Raw genomic sequence first — 24,900 nt, 5'->3', positions numbered from 1 at the left:
ACTGAACAAAAATCTAAACACAACATGTGAAGTGTTGGTCCCATGTTTCATGAGCTGAAGTAAAATATCCCAGAAATGTTCCATATGCACAAAAAGCTTATTTCTCTCAAATTTGTTTACATCACTGTTAGTGAGCATTTCTAATTTGCCATGATAATCCATCCACCTGACAGGTGTGGCACATCAAGAATCTGATTAAACAGCATAACCATTACACAGGTGCACCTTGTGCTGGGGACAATTAAAGGCCTCTCTAATATGTGCAATTTTGTCACACAGCACAGTGCCACAGACGTCTAAAGTGTTGAGGGAGCATGCAATTGGCATGCTGACTGCAGGAATGTCCACTAGAGCTGTTGCCAGAAAATGTAAGTTAATTTCCATACCAACAGCCTCAACGTCGTTTTAGAGAATTTGTCAGTACGTCCAACCGGCCTCCCAACCGCAGACCACGTGTATGGCATTGTGTGGGCGAGCGGTTTGCTGATGTCAATGTTGTGAACATAGTGGCGTGGGGTTATGGTATGGGCAGGCATAAGCTACAGGCAACAAACACAAGACCATTTTATGGATGGCGATTTGAATTGATTTGCAAGTTGAATGCACAAAAATACCATGACGAGATCCTGAGGCCCATTGTGAGGCCCATTTTTTGTATGTGTCTGTGACCAACAGATGCATATCTGATTAGGGCCAAATGAATTCTTCTCCTCATATGAACTGTAACTCAGTCAAATCAATGAAATTGTTGCATGTTGCGTTTATGTTTTGTTTCAGAAAGTGAAATAAAGTGGGAGAGAGGAATGAAGAGAGAGGAGGAAAGAGGACAAAGGGGTGTAGTAGAAAGAGAGAGTGCTAGAGAGAGAAACAGTCCATGTCAGTGAATCCAGGCCATGTTTTCTTTGGCCTCTCTCTGCAGGGTGATTACTCTGCCTTACTCTAGCCAGCCAAGCTCTATCCCCAGAGAGCTCACACACACACACTCACACTACTGACTACTGACCAAGCATGGAGAGGCTGCAGCACACTTCCAGCTAACTTCTATTAGAGCAGAGAGTTGATCGGCTGGACCAGTATGCTGGGCGGGGACCCTGTGGAGGAGTGACAGGCAGCAGTTCTCAGGCTGGACGTTACGGAACCCAGTGGGTCCCATCACTGCCATGGAGTTTGGGAGGTTTCTTTTCAAGTCCCAAAGAACTTTGCTGCTCAGCATGATAATGTTCAAACTGGGTAGGACTGTTGATCAACTACTAGGTGTATGAATACTACAATATTCCATGTGTTGTTGTGAGTGTGAATAGTGAGAAGTGTGTGTGCACTTGTATGTGTGAGTATTAATGGGGAAAGTAGTGATGTGAAAATGTGTGTGTGTGTGTATCTGTGTGTAGGAGATAGGGACAGGGCTGTAATAGGGCATTAACAAGGTGGGAAGATGTTACAGGAGGACAAGTGGTTAGAGGCCAGCTGGCAGACAGGTTGTTGTAGTTGATGTTAAGCTGATTGCAGTCTCCCTTCAATAAGTTATTTATTCTTTAATTATACGGCTGGTCCTATTTATCCTATTTATACATCTCTTTAAGAGAACCAAGATAGACTTGCCCCAAGAAGAGAGCTATCAAACATTTGTAACATAGCATACATAAAACAAGAATTGTGGTAAAACGTATGTCACTATAATTTATCATCCATTACTATGTAAGACGATTGAAGATATAATTGTCTTGAGCCCTTATCATTAATTAATTTGTCGTTCACAATCAACTAACACGGTGAGATAATTGGCTTTTGTTATTAATCTCTGATAACCCATGTCTTCTATGATAGAAGCATTAAGATTAGTAGAGAGATGAAGACAGGAGGGATTGTGGGGTGGGATTGGGGTGCCGTTGGGTGGAGGATATTTTGAACCCCACCTAATGATGCGTTGACCCATTTTTCCTGCGGCCCTGTGGGAAGCGTCTGAACCTCGTTAAATTGGACAGACTGACAGGACGGGACGGCTAGAGCGGATTGCATGCAGGGGCCATTGTTACCCATCACCATGGTGACGGGTTAAGAGTCTGCACCACGTTTTGTCTAAACTATGAATGGAGAGAGAGGCAATCTTCGGAGAAGTGTGGAAAAACAAACAGTATATTTAGATTTTATGGCTGATGGAAAAGTATCTACAATATTGAATCAACAATTGTTCATATAAAATACTATCTTGACGACAATATGGCTCCTTTAATGTTAAACCCACACGAAACACAAACCTTTAAATCTCTGACTGACATCACAGGATAACTGTGACTAAACGTGTGAGAATTTGTGCTTTTTAAAGCGAAGTGAATCACCACAGTGTAGCCTTTTGAGTATGAATACAGTTTAGGAGAAAGCTCAACACTGGCATGGCTTGGCTAGCAGTCCCCTGTGGTGACCAAATAGAATTCCTCTAACTAGAACTTGTGTTAGAGCCAGGAGCGTCCTCTCACATTAGTCATGGCATCATTGGTCCATATCTCACAGTGTGGGTTTCAATTGACATTTGACTTGGAGTATATGTATGTTATGTATGTTATGTTGGCTAACTATTGTTGGTAACTGTTATCACGGGGCAGGGGAAAGAAGTTCTCTTATATTATAACTATTAATCATCTATTATCTTCCTGCTGCGTTCTCCAACACTGTTAGAGGGATGCTCTGACAGACTCACTCTAGAGTTGGGGCTGGGATCCATCTCTGCACAGACAGCTGACAACTCTCTGTTCTTTTACTCTACCTGCGTACTAAGTTAGGATGGTCCCATGACAAGTAACTGGCTCTGCTCTGTGTTTATCTTCATTCCTGGGGTCAAGTGCTTGGTGCAGTGCAGTGCCAGAGAACAGCGCCGTAATCTGCCCATAACCATGATTTATGAACTGTTTCATGACACGGGAGGCAGCAATGACATCAACACATTGGAATGTTTCAGGGATGACTGGTCTGGCTGTAGCAGGATAGACCAGTCAGAGACCCCCACTGTCTAAACCAATCACCACCCCCCACACTACTACTAGTCTGATATGGGGTCCATGTGTACCAGCTACACTACACTACTTAAGCATCTTTAGGTCTTATAAAAGCGCTATATACACTGAGTGCACAAAACATTAGGAAAACCTTCCTGATATTGAGTCAGAACAGCCTCAATTCGTCAGGGGCATGGACTCTACAAGGTGTTGAAACTATTCCACAGTGATACTGGCCCATGTTGACTCCAATGCTTTCCACAGTTGTGTCAAGTTGGCTGGATGTCCTTTGTTCTTAATGTTTTGTATACTCAGTGTATATACGATATTACCTTACTGACATACTGCTCTTCCCCCAGATATCACTAACGGCACCTTTGAGAGCAATGCTCTGCAGTACACTGCTAACCGCTCGCTATTTGCCTCTGTGACCAGTACCTGTTCCTAATGTTTTGTACACTCAGTGTAAATCCTATGCATTATGATTATGTCTGGAGGATGAGAGTGTTAACATGTGTGCATGTTAAACACACTCTCTAATATAAAGGGAACACCATGAGTTAAGGGAAGCTTGTGGGTTGATGGGTTGAGAGTAGGAGAAACTGATTAAACTGGGGGCTGAAACCAACATTCCAGTGTGTCTGGGGTATCAGGGCATTAGTAGAGAACAGGGAAGGTGTTTCGAACAGACAGATTACAGCAGGGGAAGCAGACTGACTGACAGCAAGTAGACTGTGACACATTGCCTTACAGTAGGACATTATCAGTGGTCAGTGGTCTCCAACACTTGTCATGGAGAGCAACAAGTTGTGCTGGCTTTTGCCAATAATCACAAACCTGATCACACACAACTAATCTGTGTGATGATAAGTTGATTCATTGAATCAGGTGCTGAACTCGATCAAAAGCCTGCCCACCCTGCAGCTCTTCAGCACTATGGGTGGTCACATTATAGTAACAGATAGGTGTTAGGGGTGACACAGGAACTGTATGTAGATGTGCTAAATGGTATGGGGTGGCAGGTAGCCTAATGGTTAGAGTGTTGGAACGTTGTAAGATCGAATCCCCGAGCTGACAAGGTAAAAAAAATCAGTCGTTCTTCCCCTGAACAAGGAAGTTAACCCACTGTTCCTAGGCCGTCATTGAAAATATGAATTTGTTCTTAACTGACTTGCCTGGATAAATAAATGGCAGTCGTAGGTGTTACTATGGATAGAGGGATAGGTGTTTTATAAGGAGGGGTGACTAACAACCCACTGGCATACACTGGTTGTTTCCACGTCATTTAAATTAAATTACGTTCAACCAATGTGGAATAGACAATGAATTGACGTCTGTGCCCAGTGGGAAGGGACAGAGAAGATAAGCTGTGAGTGACGGAAACAACTCTCATGTAAACATATGTTAAAAATCCCTTCTAATGAACTTTGTTAAATACAATATAAACAATACCAGTATATTGAATAACTCTGATAAGCCAGTCGATACTTTAGTAATCTAATCAAATCAGGATTTAAGACAACATACACATTCCATAAACGTAAAGTTTTATGAGGAACACATTATCAGAACTCACACAGCATTTACATTTGACATTTTAGTCATTTAGCAGTCACTTTTATCCAAAGCAATCACCTATCAATCTTAAGATAAATGCACATCTTACAGTTAGTGCATTTATCTTAAGATAGATAGATAGATGAGACAACCACATAAGATAGATAGATGATAGATAGATAGATGAGACAACCACATAAGTACATGTTTCTTCAATGAAGCAGCTAACAGCAAAGTCATACTCTTTGAAGAGGTAGTGTTTCAGATGTTTTCGGAAGATGGGAAGGGATTCTAGCTTCAGGGGGAAGCTGGTTCCACCATAGGGGTGCCAGGACAGAGAAGAGGTTTGACTGGGCTGAGCGGGAGGGGTAGGAGGGCCAAGAGACCAGAGGAGTACTTGGGTTGGGGTGTAGGGTTTGAGTATAGCCTGAAGGTAGGGAGGGGCAGTTCCACAGTTTTGTCCTCTTCATATTCAAATATTTTAGCACTGTAAGCTTATTCTTTTCCATAAAGGAAATTCTGCAAAGATAGTGTTTGCTATGTCCTCAACAACTATTGCGGGAAATCGAACCAGGGTCAAACAGTCTGTGATTATTAAACTAGTGAATGACAACCTGATGCATTGTGTATGACGATGGGCCATGCGGTCTGAACCAAGTTAGAGAAGTAGTGGTCAGAGTGAAGGGAACTAAATTGATGAAGTCTCAGGTAACAGCTGCTTTTACAATGATTGTGTAATGAAGTTACTCCTAACACCATCTGCTGTGTTCACTGTAGAGACTAGAGAGAGAGGGAAGTGGGGCTTTTTACTCTTCATTAATAAGAGAGTGCTCTGTAAGCGCCTCAAAATCAGAGACAAAGGGAGAGGTCAAAGGTACTGTAGCTGGTGTATCAGTCTACTAATGAGCTTGTAGGATGTCACGCCTATAAGAACTCTCAGTGCTACTACTTGGTAATCTCATTGGCAATGTTCCCTCCAAAAAATGTAGGCACTGAGCAAATTTCAGGTCTGCTGAGCGCAAACTTGAACCTTGTGAAAATTCTGTGCGACTTCTGGCACGGGTTTATTGTGAACACTGAGGCTGTACCCGCTTTAGGCTACTGTGGCTATTTGATCATAATGTAGGCCTATCAGAGTGGCCTACTATCAAAATCAATAGTTCTATCATTCAGCCTACAGTAGCAGCCAATGTGTGTTGTTCAATGTAGGCCTACATTCCGTGAGACCTTTTGAAAAAATATGCAGGGCTTGACATTAACCTGTTTATCCACTTGTCCTTCAGACAAGGAGGTGACTGACAATATGTTGTTTGATGCAAGAAACCACTTTACAAAATAAAGTCCATTATTATCAGATCCACATAGGACAATTTGGACATTTGCATATAGGGATACTGTAGTTCTGATTGGTTATGTCACACTTGTCTTTGGAGTACGGGCTGAGTCATGCCTGTCAATTCAATAGAATCCTACTTTGGTGCTTTCTGCCTACAATAAAATATCTTGTATAGTTAGTTTTGCAACACTAAGTCTTGCATAGTTCGTTTTGTTTCAGTATGTTGCATTGAAAGTGGCTAATATTGTCTATTCCCACTGTAGAGGGAAATGTTGATAGTGTTAACTAAAGGGGAAAACTAGAAAGTTGAGTGTAGTTCAATCTCGTGCTTCTCTGCTGGGGCTGATGTTTCTTCTGCACTGCAGTCCCAGGGGAGCTGTGTGCCCACAAGTGCACAGCTTACCAGACTTTACCAGTGATTTTCTCACAGCAGTTTCCTCAAGTCAAACTTTGGAGCTTGATAAGGTCTACTCATTCATGTTAAACACTGAGTCTTTTATTTCTTGCAAACAGGTATACTGTGCACAGCAGCAGACCAGTGTCTGTCATCCCCGTGTCAGAATGGAGGTACGTGTTTGGACTATATGGGTAACTACACGTGTCTCTGCCCCAGATGGCCAGTCCACTACACGGGGAAGGAGTGTAAGGAGCTGTACGACCCCTGTGTCTACGATGCCCCTTGCACCAACTGTACCAGCACACTGGGCACAGGGGTCTACACCTGCCACTGCCTTGTCGGCTTCGCAGGGACCAACTGCACACTCAACATCAGCAGGTGTTTGAGCAACCCATGTAAAGGGGATGTCAGGTCTCACTGTGTGGACAGGGTGGACGGCTACACCTGCCACTGTCCCCCTGGCTATGGAGGAGAAGAGTGCCAGGAGAGGATCAGGGACTGCTCTGAGGAGCCGTGCCATAACGATGCCACCTGTGTTGGCACACCGGATGGGTACGTGTGCCAGTGTGGCCCGGGTTTCCAGGGGAGCGACTGTGAGGAGAACATAGATGACTGTAAGTCACTCCCCTGTCAGAACGGAGCCATCTGTAAAGACGGCGTCAACGGATACCAGTGCTTCTGTGTGCCTGGTTTCCAAGGCTACCACTGCGACCTGGACATTAACGAGTGTGCGTCACGGCCGTGTGAGAACAACGGGACCTGTGCCAATGAGGTGGACCACTATGAGTGCAACTGTCTTCTTGGATTCAAAGGTGAGACGGTCTCTGTTTAGGTCAGTGCAATACATCCTGCTGTCTTAGAGAGTTAGGGAACTACCCTTTCTTCTTAATTCAGTGCCTTTAGTTAAGAGTTCACTACTAAACCAACCTCATATAGAAACTACACACGTTTGATACACCATGGTTAGTGTTGCTCCATTAGACCTCAGAGCTCAGTTGTTTTCCTCATGGTGAAACACATCATATGAAGCTGTGTCTGTGCTGTGTGTGGCAGGGGTGAACTGTGAAGTGGAGATAGATGACTGTGAGGAGCAGCCCTGCCAGAATGGTGCCAGCTGCCATGACCATGTGGGTCTGTACACATGTGAGTGTGTGTCCGGGTACGAGGGCCATGAATGTGAGCTGGACATTGATGAGTGTGCCAGCGGACCCTGTCTCAACGAGGGCAACTGCACTGACCTGGTGAACAGGTAAGGCGGCTCCTACTCTTTCTCCTCTTATAGGCTGAATCAGCTGCTTAACCCCAATGTGTCGGTGAGCAGTATGTCAGCCGAGGGATTCCTTCCAGACAGTAAAGTTTAACAGGGCAAGGATAAGGATCAATCCGCTTATTCGGATGGTAATTAATCATGAGGTTGGGAAGTTAGGAAAACCTGATAGAGCTTCATCAGACCTGGGTTGATAAGACAGAAATACGTTAGATTGAACCAATTACATTTGTTAGTCAAAAAATGCCCTAAAGGTGGTCTAAGGAGTTGTAGTGGTCTAAGCTGTTTAGGATCATGCCCATTGCTGTTTCAACATAATCTCACCTCTATATTTCCTTTCTACCTTTGTCTTGTCCAATAAAACTAAATAACGCAAGAAGTGGGACTGCCCCACAAAAGAAAACTACTTGAGGGTGGAAAGCCTGTAGCTCAGAAATCATATACTAGACTAGAAACTTCACAGCTAGGGCTGTTTAATATCTCTACTGGCTGCGCTGAGACCCCACCGCATTTTTATACATCAAAGCTGTCCCAGTTTCACTGAAATAAGATGGATCTAATTTGCCTCTGTAACTTTCCTCCTCAGCTATGAGTGTGACTGCACTGGGACAGGCTTTACAGGAGAGCAATGTGAAGTGGACATCCCAGAGTGTGCTTCTGACCCCTGCCAGAATGGAGCTACCTGCGTAGAGGGAATCAACCAATATGGCTGTGTCTGCTGGCCAGGTACACACACCAAATACTCCCGCTGTGTACCCACTTCTCACCAAATGAGGGAGTAGTAACATGTCTGCATAGCTTTCGCTACACTACAGGAAGTACTACACATGCAGGGGTTATTGGACAAGACAATTTGATCTGCTATCTGACACTAAAACAGCGAGTATATGGGAACATCCTAAGTGTCAGGAGTATGTTGAAATGAGACACTCCAGGCGCAGTCTTTTAGAGACATTTGAAACCCTCTTCTTGGTAAGATTGGGTTATTGGAGTTTCCCAGACGTAAATCAATGAGAGAAAGGGTAAAAGGTATGTAGTTTAGAGGACAAGAAGGGGGAGTGGTATGAGACATAGCGAAAAACCTATAATAGTCTGTAATAGTGTAGTACTGTGGTGTTACACCACAGTGTCATCTAGTGCAGAACTGGTGCAGCTGCAGGGCCATGAGCAGTAGGAAAACAAAGATGATCCTCAATAATATATCATAATATGGGAGAACACATCATATTGTTGTGTTTTGATGCATAAAGACATGCTGATAGATACTGTATGTGTGTATTGAACAAGGTGGTACTGTGTGGTCCTGTTTTAATAATGGCTGTGTGTAATGCAGGTTATGAAGGGAAGAACTGCCAGGTGGATATAGACGAGTGTGAGCTGGAGCCCTGTGAGAATGGAGGAGAGTGTTTCCAGCGCTCACAGTTGCTGTACTATGGGGTGCTGTCTGGACTGGAAGACAGGGAGTTCAACTATGAGGATGCAGCTGGGTTCCTCTGCCACTGTCAACCTGGGTTTGCTGGTAAGGCAAATGACTCATATTCATACTTGGTGACCTCATGATCATTGAATAGGAACAGGATCCTTTAAGAATAAGATCTGGTTGAATTGGAATCCTTTGATATTGTAGTGGATGTTAATTTGAGTTGAGGGTGAGTTATTGAGTCAGTAAGTAATGCGTCCTGTCTCTTGCAGGAGAGAGCTGTGAAGTGAATGTGGACGAGTGTGAGTCCGCCCCGTGTCAGAACGGAGGGAGCTGTGAGGACCTGGTCAACTCATATTGGTGTGTCTGTCTACCTGGGTTTACAGGTAAGACTGTCTCTCTTTTTCACTGTGTAATAATACAGCTCTTTATGTGCAAAGAACCCCTGACCTGCTCTTAATATATTTCAGTTTACAAAGAAAATGAATCCCCCTTGACGGTAGAGAGAAACATGTTTGTTTTAAAGTTAATTTCCTGCAATTCTACAAATTTTGCCAAGGGGCAGAGAGAACACTTTTCTAGTTTTACAGCTAATTTCCTACAATTCTGCACATTTTGTAATGACTTATGTCATCTTAATATGATGTGTGTGTGAGAATGACTAACACAATCAATGGGGGCTCCCTGAAGATCAGGGCCCCTGGGCATGTGCCCTGAGTGCCCGTTCGGTATTTGGCCATGATTACTACAAGTTTCGATAGCTGGCTAGACTAACTACCAATCTAATGCACAACCAAAATTCGAAATTAAACCTGGTTTATTCTACTATTCTTACTCTCAATAGTAAGTTGAGGGGTCCTAATTGACCGGTTATTGCACTTATGCCTAAACCCGGCCCCGGAAATCCCATAGTGATATCTCTTTGGAGATGCTTGCTGAGCAGTGAGAAAAACAATAATTGGTTAATCCTGCCACTGCTGATCATTCCGGCTGGAACTGGTCTGCTTGGGCATTAGAAAACTTTAATACCACCATCAGTCAAAACAGAGATAAAACCACGCTGAAAGTTTGACCTTGAGTTTAGTACAAGTGAAGGTGGGAAGGAAAACCACCCATGAATAACTCTGAATATAAAACAAAGTATATATCCAGTTTCTTGGGTGACCTGCCGTGTACAGGGGTTTGACAGGGCGGGTATTTGAAGCTACTCTTCCTGGTGTCCTCAAAATAACTTTACAAAACAAACACTGATACACTAATAGACATGGATAGTCACAAAGTGAAAATGCAACGATACACAAACAATACAACTAAAAAACAATGTGTGTGTTAGAGTGTGTCTTTGTGTGTGTGTGTCCCCTCACTGTCCCCGCCGTTCCATGAGATGTTGTTAAATCCGTTTTGAAAGGTGATTTTGCTGTTTGCTTGAGTAATTGGAGATGGAAGGGAGTTCCATGCGATCATGGCTCTGTATAATACTGTGCGTTGCCGTGAATTCGTTTTGGACTTGCGGACTGTGAAGAGGGGAGTCCATATGGAGGGGCAAGGCAGTAGAAGAACAACAAAGCCCGTAAAACCTGCTGCCATATGTCAGTAGTCCTGGCTGTGCATTAAACATAGGTCTTTCCTCTAGTTTACCAGGGGAGAGAGAGATTACCACAAAGCTGCTTAAGCCTTATCAACTGCTAATGAATGAAAGCAGGCACGAAGACCCTCTCATCACAAAACAAAACCTGTTACCAATTAGTACAGAATGCATTGTGATACTCCTAGTCCTAGGCTATTTGCAAGGGTAAGCATACTTCCATATATTGTAACCAGGCATCAGCAAAATAGAGGGGACATAACACACACGTGCACAACAAGATCATATGACTGCATATTATCTGTGATTCCATGAGTTTCCTTTGCACGTGCAGATATAATACTCAGGAACTGGATACACAAATGACATAGAGCCCCCCTCATCCCAGCCCACCTTGACCCTCCTTTCCCCCTATGTTATACTGAGCTAAAAAAAACTGTTAGTCATTTACCAGAAGCTCTTATCGAGAGCGACTTACAGTAAGTAGTGAGTGCATACATTTTCATCTATTTTTTTTAATTTATTTTTTTTGTTAGTCAAGCTCAGCCCCTCTACTCACAAGCCCATCTCTTGTGATTAAAATGTCATCTGCCATGAGTGGGCATCCATAACATCAATCAGGAGGGACTGCAGCCCAACATTCCTGTTGTCAGCACTGACAGAAGCCAGCTGGGTGGGAGGCTTAGAGCCCTGGCTGGGCTGGGCTGCCGAGGGAAGGAGGCATGCAGGCAAAAGGGAGGGAGAGAAGGAGGGTGGGCTAGGCTCGTGTAATCACTTCTGCCTGCCTGGTACAGAGGGGAGTGTATGGACTGTGTGTATGTGTGTGTGAGTGTGTGTGTGAGAGAGAGGGAGAGAAGGGGCATGAGTTGGATCTCTTCTGTTAAGCTATATGTGTGTGTTTACTGCTCTGGGAGAATGAGGGGGCTACTGCTACTACTGCTGCTGGCTGTGTGGTGTGGGTCATGGGGACAGACAGGTAAACACCTCCGATTTACAGTACAGGGAAGGGCTGCTAGGACAGGCTGTGTGTTTATGTGGGGGAGGTATGGGGCTGGAGGAGGGCGCATGGAGCATTGTTATTGTTTTTACTTGTGTGGAGAGGAGTTTTAGTAGGTTTTGCTAATGCATAAACTTTCTGGGCTCATTTCTTACTAAGTGTATTAAAGTCCCATTGATTTACTATATATAGACTGTAAATAATCTAGCACTATTCTTCACAGCAAGTGTTTTTTTACTGTGATTTGGCTGGAATGCAGAAAGAAAAGGAGCAACTGGGCTCACATCCCTACCGATATTTCAACTGTCAGATCAATTCAATTAACGTCCCAGTCATTACTTTAATTGTGTAAGGCTACCTTCATCGGTCATTTCATCATTAGTAAACTGTCATAGTCTAATCAAGTGCTTCCTGGAAAGTCTCATGCGTGCCAGTGTACTTAGTTCCATATCTGATTAACTCATTTGGTTTGGTTAGGGAGACTCTGATTAACTCATTGGGTTTGGTTAGGGAGACTCTGATTAACTCATTGGGTTTGGTTAGGGAGACTCTGATTAACTCATTTGGTTTGGTTAGGGAGACTCTGATTAACTTATTTGGTTTGGTTAGGGAGACTCTGATTAACTTATTGGTTTGGTTAGGGAGACTCTGATTAACTTATTGGTTTGGTTAGGGAGACTCTGATTAACTTATTGGTTTGGTTAGGGAGACTCTGATTAACTCATTGGGTTTCGTTAGGGAGACTCTGATTAACTCATTTGGGTTTGGTTAGGGAGACTCTGATTAACTTATTTGGTTTGGTATGGGAGACTGATTAACTTATTTGGTTTGGTTAGGGAGACTCTGATTAACTTATTTGGTTTGGTTAGGGAGACTCTGATTAACTTATTGGTTTGGTTAGGGAGACTCTGATTAACTTATTGGTTTGGTTAGGGAGACTCTGATTAACTTATTGGTTTGGTTAGGGAGACTCTGATTAACTCATTGGGTTTCGTTAGGAAGACTCTGATTAACTCATTTGGGTTTGGTTAGGGAGACTCTGATTAACTTATTTGGTTTGGTATGGGAGACTGATTAACTTATTTGGTTTGGTTAGGGAGACTCTGATTAACTTATTTGGTTTGGTTAGGGAGACTCTGATTAACTTATTGGTTTTGTTAGGGAGACTCTGATTAACTTATTGGTTTGGTTAGGGAGACTCTGATTAACTTATTGGTTTTGTTAGGGAGACTCTGATTAACTTATTGGTTTGGTTAGGGAGACTCTGATTAACTTATTGGTTTGGTTAGGGAGACTCTGATTAACTTATTGGTTTTGTTAGGGAGACTCTGATTAACTTATTGGTTTGGTTAGGGAGACTCTGATTAACTTATTGGTTTGGTTAGGGAGACCCTTATGCTCCTGTTGAATCTGTCTGTGTGGCTGAGGGACAGTGCTGTTTGGCAGAGAACGACATGACAAAACCCTTCAGCCAGATACATGTATAACATGAAGAACTAGTGGTGTGTTATGTTTTCGTTCCAGGTGTGCACTGCGAGGTAGACATCGACGAGTGTGAGAGCGAGCCTTGTCAGAACGGAGGGTCCTGCCACGACGACGCCAACGCCTACACCTGCCACTGTGTGGAGGCGGAGCCAGGGGAGGAGCCGTGGGGCGGCCATAACTGTGACGTCCGTCTGATTGGCTGCAGGGAACACCTGTGTGAGAACGGAGCCCCCTGTGTGCCTATCCTAAGCCAAGAAGAGGATGGTAATGAGGACAGTGATGGGGATGGGGATGAACAAGAGCATGGCCACACCTGCCTTTGTCCCCCGGGCTTCACTGGGAAGCACTGCGGCATCCCCACCACCTTCTCCTTCAACACAGAGGGCTATATCCTCATTCAGCTCCCTCCTACAGCTCACAGGAGCATGGCAGAAGTAGAACCCCATCACCACCACGTCCAGCTGCGCTTCAGGACCACTCTGCCTGACATGCTTCTGTTCTACGGAGGGGCTGAGCACTACTTTGTGTCCCTGGAGATCGTGGGGAGCCTCCTCAAGGCTAGAGCTGGATCAGGGAAGGAGCTACAGGCCACCTACCATCTCCCAGTCAACGACGGAGACTGGCATGAGGCCAAAGTGACCATGGATGAGAAGCTGGTACTGATGGTCAAAGGACCAGTCTGTGACAATGACGAGGGATGCACGGTGGAGAACGAAGGACACAACCAACTGGTCTTCTTCCAACATGGATCATTCCCAGAAGTCTATGTGGGGGGGGCCCCCCAGAAGTATCTGGACAACACAGAGAGTAGGAAGGGTTTCATTGGCTGCATGGAGGATCTACAGGTTGACCACCAGCGTGTTCTGCCACAGGATTTCTCTCTAGAGCACGTCCAAGACATGGAGCTGGGCTGCAACAAGACTGACTGGTGTCATCCTGACCCCTGCCATCATCGTGGGCAGTGTATTGACCTGTGGACTAGCTTCAGCTGTGAGTGTCATCGACCCTATCATGGCTCCCTATGTGAAGAAGGTAAGAACTGTTATAGCTTTTAAAAAATTACTACTTTACTTTTTAGTTTTCAAATATTGCTTTTAAAATTATGTAAAAACTATACAATAAACTGTAAACACCAGGCGTTGACACTATACGGTCATTTAAAGAGGGTTACTCAACTTACAACCAGTTTCCTTCAACAACACTGGTTTGTACAGGTTTTGTCATTCACACTGAAAGCATTGCTTTTTGTTGCTTGCCTCAGAATACCCCTCATGGACATTCAGTAATGAAGAAACAGTGAGCTATGCTGCCTTCAACATCAACACAACTGATGGTGAGAACTTCAACATCTCCTTCTTCCTCCGCTCTCTGAATCCCAGCGGCCTGCTCCTCCAGCTGCGGAGAGGGAGGAGGGCCTACCTCATCCTGTACCTGCGGGAGGGAACCCTGGTCTTCAACAGCCCCCCCACCACTCTGTTCTCTAACAATACCTACTTCACCAGCGGACAGAGGGAGCTGGTTACTGTGACGATACGCCAGGGTCAGGTAGGGTTCAGCCAGGCTGGTACACAGCTCTCCCTGGGGAGGGTGAGGATGGAACGGGGGGATGTGGTGTACATCGGGGGTCTGCCACCGGGGGAGTCCACTGCCCCCTGGGGAGGTCACTTCAAAGGCTGCCTGCAGGACATCACTCTGGACCACATGCAGCTGTATCCCAACCACACAAAGGAGGAGTGCCACACCCACAAAGCGTACCAGTGCTACTTCCCAAACAAAGCTGAGAATGTGTTGGATGGCTGTGTCAGTGATGAGGCATGCAAGGTACAGTAACATCAATGGCAACTTTAATCTTTAGAGATGTATTACTGTAACTGCAGGAAGTGGGTGTAACTGTTCAAGGATACTTGGTACAAGAGCTGACTCGATTTGTCAGGTTAGGGTCCTGATAAAGACTTTTGAGTTCAGTCTTTGTAACAGACACTAATTTCTAAGTTCTCCTCAGACTGGTCCCTGTCAGAATGGAGGAACGTGCAGGGTCACCTGGAATGAATTTGAGTGCACCTGTCCCATGAACTTCTCTGGCAGGCGATGTGATACACGCGTGTGGTGTGTCAGTGACCCCTGTGTCATGGGCAGCCAGTGTGTGGATCTAGTTGACGGTTATGAGTGTAAGTGGACATTTTTGATACATTATCTCACTCCCTCACTCCCTTTCTGACAGTCTCAGTCTCTTGCTCTCTTTCAGCCATAAACATGCACACAAAATAACAAATACCAGATAATACTGAATATTACATATTGAAAGGTATGACTAAGAAGACCTTCCTAATATGGAGTTGCACCCTCTTTTGCCCTCAGAACAGCTTCAATTCGTCAGGGCATGGACACTACAAGGTGTCGAAAGCGTTCCACAGGGATGCTGGCCCATGTTGACTCCAATGCTTCCGACACTTGTGTCAAGTTGGCTGGATGTCCTTTGGGTGGTGGACCATTCTTGATACACATGGGAAACTGTTGAAAAACCCAGCAGCGTTGCGGTTCTTGACACAAACCGGTGCGCCTGACACCTACTACCATACCCGTTCAAAGGCACTTAAATATTTTGTCTTACCAATTCACCCTCTGAATGGCACACACACAATCCATGTCTCAATTGTCTCAAGGCTTAAAAATACTTATTTATCCTGTCTCCTCCCCTTCATCCACACTGATTGAAGTGGATTTAACAAGTGACATAAATAAGGGATCATAGCTTTCACCTGGATTCACCTGGCCAGTCTGTGACATGGAAAGAGCAGGTGTTCTTAATGTTTTGTATACTCAGTGTATATACGATACTGCTCTTCCCCCAGGTCTCACTAATGCCACCTTTGAGAGCAACGCTCTGCAGTTCACTGCTAACGGCTCGCTAGTCGCCTCGGTGACCAGTGTCTCCGTGGACATACGTACGCGGAAGGAGAACGGCGTGCTACTGCGGGCCACTAACGGAGCTGAGGTCTTCTGTCTGGGTCTGCTCAACTCCTCCCTGCTAGTCAAACTACTGAGCGGCAACAGCCTGGAGTTGCAGGCATTCACCAGTGACCTGCCCATCTCAGATGGGGCCTGGCACCATCTCCACCTTGCCATGGCCGACCCCTTGCAACCTGTGTCCCGCTGGCACCTCACTGTGGACGGGCGCAGGGTGGGCAGCACCATGGGCACAGCTGGGAATCTCAACTTCCTCAACGACACCACTGTGTGGATGGCAGAGAACTACACAGGCTGTCTGGGGGAGTTGAGGGTGGGAGGAGTCTACCTACCCCTGGTGGACGACCAGGATTCCCCCCAGGCAGCCCGGTTTATCAGGCAGGGAGGCCAGGAGCCCAAGATGGGGTGTGTTGGTGCCGATGTGTGCCAGTCCCAGCCTTGCCTCAACCAGGGCTTCTGCCAGGACCTCTGGAACCTGTTAAACTGCAGCTGTGCCACAGGCTGGGAAGGACAGTTCTGCCAGAGGGACACAGATGAGTGTGCCTCAGGCCTCTGTGCCCATGGCACCTGCACAGACCTGCTGGCAGACTACCGGTGTGAGTGTCACAAAGGCTGGGGGGGCAGAGACTGTGATGAGGAGGTGGATGACTGCCTGGAACACAGCTGTTTGAACGGGGGCTCCTGTCTGGACGGGACGAGCAACTACCACTGCGTCTGCCTCCCTGGATACAGCGGCCGCCGCTGTCAGTGAGTACCACAAACTTGTGCATGCTTCTGACTGGAAAAATCACAACACTGTGTGTGTGTGTGTGTTTAGTTTGTGTAGAAGTTGTAATGACTCTATAATGTGTGTGTTCGGTAGGCGGAGATTCCCTCCACAGCAGTGTGATGAGGATACGCAGTGTGACAACGGTGGAGTCTGCATGGATGGGATCTGGGGTGCCAACTGCACCTGCAAGCCTGGATACACTGGGGACTGGTGAGATCCCAAACCTATCATTTCATGCATTTCACATTTTCGTGGACTTAAAGGCATGCTCAATGGACTATGCTTAAAGGTGAACTGCCTCTTAGAACCAACTTCTCTAGTTTTAAACGGCCTATGTGGCATCGATATGAGTCAGAAACATTAATTTTAGTGACAAAATTGAATACAAAGTGTAAATAGGATAATTTTGGCCATAAAGTCACGTCCAATAAAGTCTCATCCAAAACTGAGTTTTGTAAGTGAGTTCGTCACAACTTACTGGAGGGTTGAGTATGGATAATGATCATGCCCACTTGCCTAGTGCCCATTAACATGAGAGAAGCAGCTGTGCTGATTGCGCTTTCTCAGCTGCACACGCTCTATGTAATCATAGCATCCAGAACATCCAGACACTGGAACACGCTTTTTTTTGTTGCATGGCATGGTGATTGAATGTGGCAGCTGGTGTGGCCATGAGGTGGGGGTAAGATGGCGGACAGGAAAAAAATAAGAAAAATTTAACATATTATAAGTAAATATGGAATGGGGAATGCACAAGCCTTCTGGAAGATCTGATGAAGGAGAAGATGGCGGACAGGAGAAAATGAAAAGGAGAAAAGTGGAACATGTTTTGAGTGAATATGGAATGGTGGATCACACAGAACTTTTGGAAGAGCTACAGAAAGAAATTGAATGTGAAAAGAGTGAGGATGAATTAACTGCGGTGGCAGATGAGGTAAAAAGCGCCTAGTTTGAGCCTTGTCCTGATGATGATAAAGATGATTCTGGCCCAGTGGGAGTGAGATTTTTGGAGAGGCTGGATTCTTGCCTTCTGGCAGATCCATATGTGGTGTCAGGTTGGGTGGAGAAGAGGTTGGGGACTGTTGAATTGGTGAAAGTAACTCGAAGTGGACTCGTGATGATTTTTTGCGTTTCTTCTGTCCAGCGGGAGCGAGCGTTCCAGACCACACAACTAGGGACAAGAGCTGTGACTTGCTTTGCTCTCTGGAGCAAGGTGCTGTTGAAAGGAGTGGTAACGGGGGTGGCGTTAAGTGTGGAGGAGGATCAACTGAAATGGAAGATTCCCGGTGTCTGTGACTCCTGCCATTTGGTGCGACACAGATCCGGTGAAGAGTGTGGTGAAACAGAGAGGATACTGTCTTTCCTGCAGAGTTTCCTGCTGAGTCTTTCCCGACAAGGTCAAGTTAGGATGTATAATTTATCCCATGAGAGATTTTGTCCCAAACCCATTACAGTGTTTTAGGTGCCAAGCGTATGGTCATGTTGCAGCAGTGTGTAGGAGGGAGATTCCTAGATGTGAGAAGTCTGCAGGAGGGCATGAGACAAAGGAATGTGTAGTATCGGTGGAAAGAGTTGTGTGTGTTAACTGTGGGGGTGCCCATGGTGCTGGAGATCGGAGGTGTTTGCGGACCGTCATAATACGATAGAAGAAGAAGAAGACAGTGAAACAGACCTGCCCGTTATGCAGCGCCTCAGACTTGTTTCCATAAGACAACACATCGCCAATGTTATGTTGAAATAACCCTTGGCCCTAAGCCTTTTATGGAGTTTGCTGTAATATACAGTACCAGTCAAAAGTTTGGACACACCTACTCATTCAAGGGTTTTTCTATATTTTTACTACTTTCTACATTTTAGAATAATAGTGAAGACATCAAACTATGAAATAACACATATGGAATCATGTAGTAACCAAAAAAGTGTTAAACAAATCAAAATATATTTTATATTTGAGATTCTTCGAAGTAGCCACCCTTTGCCATGATGACAGCTTTGCACACTCTTGGCATTCTCTCAAACAGCTTGATGACAAATGTGTAACAATTGCTTAACACTATGGGCACTATGTTTAAGCTTAAACTCTATTGGACCAGTTAGGTTCGCTACTGGAGCAGTAGGGAGAAATGAAAACCACATAACTGAATCATTTAGGAAAAGAATGCCGGCTTGTATTTTGTAAATAAAAAATACTTACAAAAACTGAATCACCTTGAGTAAATATTCATATGTGAAATTTGTACAATGAGCTCAATATGAATGAAATACATCAATAGTACAATAGACTTAGATTTCGGCCATATATCCTGCCTATAGTTTACTAGAGTTCACCCAACTCTATTTTAATCTGAAGGTCTCTCAGATTTCAATGTTCAAAGTTCAATAGCAATACAAAAAACATGAATCCACAGAAAACACAAACCAATTCACAAATACTGACTTATAAAACACTAAGACATGGAATCAAATGTGAGTGACTGTGCCTATCAATAAACACTGTAAGGTGTTTAAGTGTAGCATGTGCTTATAATAACAATCCCACTGCAATGAATGATGCAATGATGTTTTGCAAGAAATATCCTACCACACCGTAGTATGGCAGTGCAAATTCGGTGTTCTCCAAGGAAATTAAATCTTTGCATGCAAATCTTCTTATCAATGTCCTGGGTTCGGGCTGCTCGCCATCCTTGGTGGACTTGAAACCATACTCAAAAAACCTGACCTGTTTTACAAACAGGATCACACAATATATACACCATGAGTACTTTCATATAACCATTAATATAGTGCTTAGCTTTAATCTCTTACAGGACTAAGAAAATAAAACTTAGTCAAAATGCTTTACACTTTCACTACTGCACTAGGCTCACGTGGACTGAACAATAGACAAGTCCGGGCAAATGAAAAGTACTAGTGCTTACACCTACACGTCATTTCTTATAAAGTCATCTAAAACATAACAGTGTACCAAAATGGATTATGATACTAGCTAATCACATTTTATAAAAGTATGAAAACTAAAATAGTTGGCCATGCATGATTAGCATGATCACTAACGTTTGCTATTTCAATTGATTGATAACTGAGCTAGCTTAAATGTTAACGGCTTGTGCGTATGCTTGGTTCAGTATGAACACACACAAAATGCTAGCAATAGCTTAGCTACACTAAATGCTAGCAGCTCGTTCTCCATACAAAAACTCAACAAATCTTGGCGTCAATCTTTCCCTCAATCCCTTCACAGCATGTTTGTATAGATAAGTGAATGTTAACATCCAGTTCTCTCTTCTTAGTTCAGTTTTATACAACTTCTCAACATTTTGAAACATAGTTTTTCTTCCATGGAATGGCGGTAGCTTTTCACGTTCCGTTCTAGCTCTTTTTTAGCATGTTGGCGCCAACTGGTGTATAACGTGAAGTTAGGAGAGGGACTAAGAGATTATTGAGTTTTGATTGGCTCAAAATAAACTGCTCGTCATGCAGCTTCTGACAGCTGATTTGTAATAGCTGTCACATTAAACATATCAATAGCAATATATGATTGGTTACTGGAATCTCACTAGTAACGATAAGTATTCAACATTAGTTGACCTGCGTTACAAATGCTTTTCCAAAAGTCTTGAAGGAGTTCCCACATATGCTGAGCACTTGTTGGCTGCTTTTCCTTCACTCTGCGGTCCAATTTATCCCAAACCATCTCAATTGGGTTGAGGTCGGGTGATTGTGGTTGTTTAACACTTTTTTGGTTACTATATGATTCCATATGTCTTATTTCATAGATGTCTTCACTATTACTGCACAATGTAGAAAATAGAAAAAACTAAGAAAAACCCTTGAATGTGTAGGTGTGTCCAAACTTTTGACTGGTACTGTATATAAATTCAATCAAATAGTCTAGTACACACACCAAAACTTTTCAAATGTTCAAATCAAAAGGCTATTGTACGGAAAAACGTGGACAGTCGTGTGCATCGCAAATTCAGAACCGCTGGACAGCAACATAATAAACTAAAACCTTGATCATTGGGAAAGAAATAAGAATGACTGCTAAGGCTTGATCCAAAAATGTAATAATTAAATAGGTAGCCTACAAAACTAAAACAATCTATATGTTCAAATCAAAAGGCCTAAATAACATGACATCATTAAAGCAGCCACATCCTGAGTCTGCCGACACATTCAGAAATAAAAATATGTTTGTGTATTTAGTTTTAAAGCTCTGACGAAGGCCAAGAGAACGAGAAACACTTTTCAATGAGAGAGAACAAGTAACACTTTTCAATGAGAAAACAGAAATCCACTTTGGGTAAAAGTCAATACTGGTGATCATTTTAATTAAGGAGAACAAAAACTACTTAGCCTACATTTGAACACCACCGCAGAAGCTTCGTTATTCGGCATCTTCATAATAGTTTTGTTGTTTGGCTACTTGAAGAGAACTAGGGCCTATCACTCGCAGCCAACCTCTTTGTAGAAAAGTGTGCAGCGAATTCTACTAAATGAAGAGAGGAAATGAGTATAACATCCTGGCCTTTAAACCATCCGATTTTTCGAAAATTCCTATTCATATGTAAACCTTTTTTTTTTCACATACTGAGATTGCATTGTTTCCCACTATTGTTGATTCGGTAGCACATCCCCAATATCTAATTGATCAGCTGCCAGAAGGAGAATGACATCCTGGCATTTAAAGTATACTAGATTTTTTAAATGTGGCATATTATTAAACTTACTCAAACGGCCTACAATTTAGGATGCAAGTGTGGGTAATCGGACACAGTTCGAACTTAGCTAGCTAGCAAGTGATTTGGGGCACTGACAAACAATGTAAAATTGTGTGACTAAGACCTCCCACATCAAATCACACTCCCAAGACAACTCTCATTTGGCTTCAGTCATGGCCGCTAGCATTTCTTAATGAGCAATCTTCAAAACGAGGCCAAAATAGGAAGTGCAGTCACCATTTAACCTGTGTCCAGTAAACCAGCCCTATATGTCTAAGGTTAAAATGCTGTCTATGTCAATGGGTGGACAGTGCAAGGTTCCTGTTGTAATTACAGCGAGCTGTGGGACTGCTGGTGTGTCAGTGTTGTGTTGAACCCCTGAAGTTCTTTCCCAGGTGTGAGGCAGAGACAGATGAGTGTGAGTCCAGTCCCTGTCTCAACGGTGCTACCTGCCTGGACCGACTCAACAGCTTCCAGTGTATGTGTATGCCGGGCTTCAGCGGCACACAGTGTGAAAACAATGTAGGTGACCACATACTGTATCTCCCCATATCGCACTCAGTAACTGACAGTCTGCATGTAACCAGTACATAGTGTAGGTGTATATGTTACAGTAGTCTAGTATGTAATGCTAATGTGTGTTGAGTATCAAAAGCTTATACATAGACCAGATTGGATCAAAAGAGCTGATGTATTAAACTATTTAAACTGTAGTTCCTCTAATCTCAGTTTGAGTGAGAAGTAAGGCCTGTTGTCCTGCTCTGTCCCCTCTGTAGAGACAGGAGCAGAGGGAGCGTGTGCCCTGGCTAGTGGTGGCCATCCCTCTGGCCAGCCTGTGTGTGCTGCTGGCTGTGGTGGCCCTGGTCTTCATGGTGCTGACCGCCCGCAAGAAGCGCCAGTCAGAGGGCACCTATAGTCCCAGTGCCCAGGAGGTGGCAGGGGCACGGCTGGAGATGGGTAGCGTGCTCAAAGTGCCCCCTGAGGAGAGGCTCATATGAGCCCTACACACAACAGAAACACACACTTCCTTTGCTTGGCTGCATACACCTACACTCTCTGGTTCAGACACACAAACAGACAGGCGAGGACTGGTCAGACTCATTAAGAGGTGTCCAAGGGGTGAAAGGCCACCAGTGGTGTGGACATATGCCCTTACAGTGGTGCCCCCGCCACACTGCTGCTGCTGGGTCATGGTGGTGGGGGTGGTTAAACCCAGAGCTCATCCCTCTATGGAAAGAAGTGACATGATCTGTCAGAGCCTCAGAGAAAGACAGGATAGAGACGGTCTTCTTCCCAAGACTCGAGAAATGCTGTCGGGTTGAGTCTCCTCAGCTAATCCCTTCTCTGGAGTGATGAACCATACTTGATTCCAGTGTCTTTCTATAAAATACCTACCTGTGAACATTCTGTACCCCACAATGATTATGTGTGAGTTCACACGAATGATGACTTTGATGGTAAAACATTGTATTTTTCTCGGGATGTGCACTATGTAAGTTAACAGGCTACACCAACAATGTAAATAATTATCTATTTCTAAATATTTTATGTGTTTTTGTTCATGTCACTGTCTTATGCAAATGTGTGAGGTGCTCCTAAAACTCCTAGAAAGTGGATTGAGACCATGTTAATGTTATCAGCTAACTTCAACTCTGATGCCACAGTCTTCAGACAGGTTGCTTTTACCCAAACCTACACTCCTGTCTCTTAGTCTTTGCTCACCAGTGCCACTAACTTAACCAGCCAAGTGATCGATGGATGTTTTCGCTCTCTGTAACTATGGATGTTGTACCACATTTATACTGTAACTGAGCTGAATGAAAATAAGGCACTATATTTTTCTATCAAATTAGCTAGATATGAAGATCATGCAGACCCTACTAAAGGCAAATAATTGAAAGATAAGTATTTGTTATGAATTGACTTCTAAATTACTTTATGAATGAGTTGTTTGTATGTGCCTTCCTAACAGAATGGATGGAATGCTGACAAACCCAACATTTTACTCCTGTATATTGTATCTATATGTTCGATGGAGCCATGTATTGTCTCAAAGGGAAACTCACTGTGATGATTTTATTGATGTCTTTGTGGAATGCTGTAGAGCAGTATGACAGACAGATAGACAAAGCATGCTGCCTGTTCCAGCTCTGTTGGGCCTCCTCCTCTTATTCCTGCATGGCTGGATGATATTTTACTGGGAGACATGTTACTGTGTATACATTGACATCATCTCTGCTCCAGTGCTGGATTTCACAGAATACATGCCAGGGTTGGGTTCAATTCAGTTTTCAATAAAGTCAATTCAGGAAGTGAACATAGCCCATTGCTTTCTATGGGGATTTTTCAATTCACAAAGTCAATTGTCAATTGAAAACTGATTTGACCCCAATCCTGGTACACCCTGGATTAATCTACAACAGGGGATAGACTGGACTGACCTGTATTTCAGCACTGAACAGTATGGTAGGAGCCTTCACTGGACGCATCTTTACTCACGCAGTACAAAGTACAGTGTACTCAACAGTATGGGATGCTGGGTAGGCTACACTGGTGTATACAAGGAGTATTCTGTGATTCTGTAAAATGTGATTGGATAGTAACACTGTAACATGATGTAATTGTATATAATGTGATTTATTCAAAACGTAAACGTTTCTGTTGGATTTCAACAGTTAAACTGCTGCAAAAGAGCTCATATAAAAGAAGGATAATAAAAACAACATCATGAAGTAATGGACCTGCTGTGTACGTTTCTGTTTGTAACGATCTTATAAGTCAACAGTTATCCTATAAGGCACGTGTCAAACTCATTCCACGGAGGGACGGATGTCTGCAGGTTTTTGCTCCACCCTTGTACTTGATTGATGAATTAAGGTCACTGATTAGTAAGGAACTCCCCTCACCTGGTTGTCTAGGTCTTAATTGAAAGTAAAAATCAAAAACCTGCAGACACTCGGCCCTCCGTGGAATGAGTTTGACATCCCTGCTATAAGGGTTTGACTATCTATTTGTTAAATAGAATTTGCAATTCAGTGCCTATGGTTTGTGTCTTTTAAATGAATGCAATGCTCCTGAATGGATCCCCTCTCTCAGTGCTGTAGCAAAATAAGGGAATCAGGGAGGGAGTAGAGCGGCACAGTGCATGTTTGTAACGCCTAATAACGCCTTCATTGAAAAATAAATGATATAGAAATACAGTCTCTCACAAGCACAGGTCTGTTTCTTCTCATGAAGTAACACATGTACCGCCTGGAAATTGTCTGTAAAAACAAAGTAAGAAAGGACCCTTCAGACACGACACAGAAATCTTCTCTCGCTCATCCCAAATGAAACGAAGAGTATGATTCCAGATTTAAAATTAGCTCACTGATCCAAGAGAATGGGAACTGGCCTATGATTTTGAAAT

General features: G+C 43.9%; 1 protein-coding gene across 1 annotated transcript; it reads left to right on the top strand.

Moving 5' to 3' along the window:
- The first annotated feature begins 974 nt into the window (after positions 1–974).
- On the top strand, positions 975–24,231 carry LOC139576969 (protein crumbs homolog 1-like). Its single transcript, XM_071403635.1, has 13 exons — positions 975–1,230; positions 6,397–7,092; positions 7,334–7,529; positions 8,134–8,273; positions 8,881–9,066; positions 9,240–9,353; positions 13,074–14,066; positions 14,296–14,855; positions 15,037–15,202; positions 15,887–16,748; positions 16,864–16,980; positions 21,887–22,013; positions 22,268–24,231. Exons 1-13 carry the CDS (start codon positions 1,161–1,163, stop codon positions 22,487–22,489), a joined length of 4,449 nt encoding a protein of 1,482 aa, XP_071259736.1. The 5' UTR covers positions 975–1,160; the 3' UTR covers positions 22,490–24,231.
- Positions 24,232–24,900: the final 669 nt, after the last annotated feature.

The sequence above is a fragment of the Salvelinus alpinus genome, chromosome 5, assembly GCF_045679555.1.
Source record: "Salvelinus alpinus chromosome 5, SLU_Salpinus.1, whole genome shotgun sequence".
Lineage (NCBI taxonomy): Eukaryota > Metazoa > Chordata > Actinopteri > Salmoniformes > Salmonidae > Salvelinus > Salvelinus alpinus.
The sequence above is the reverse complement of the archived record's forward strand: the minus strand, read 5'-3'. Positions and strand labels throughout refer to the sequence as shown.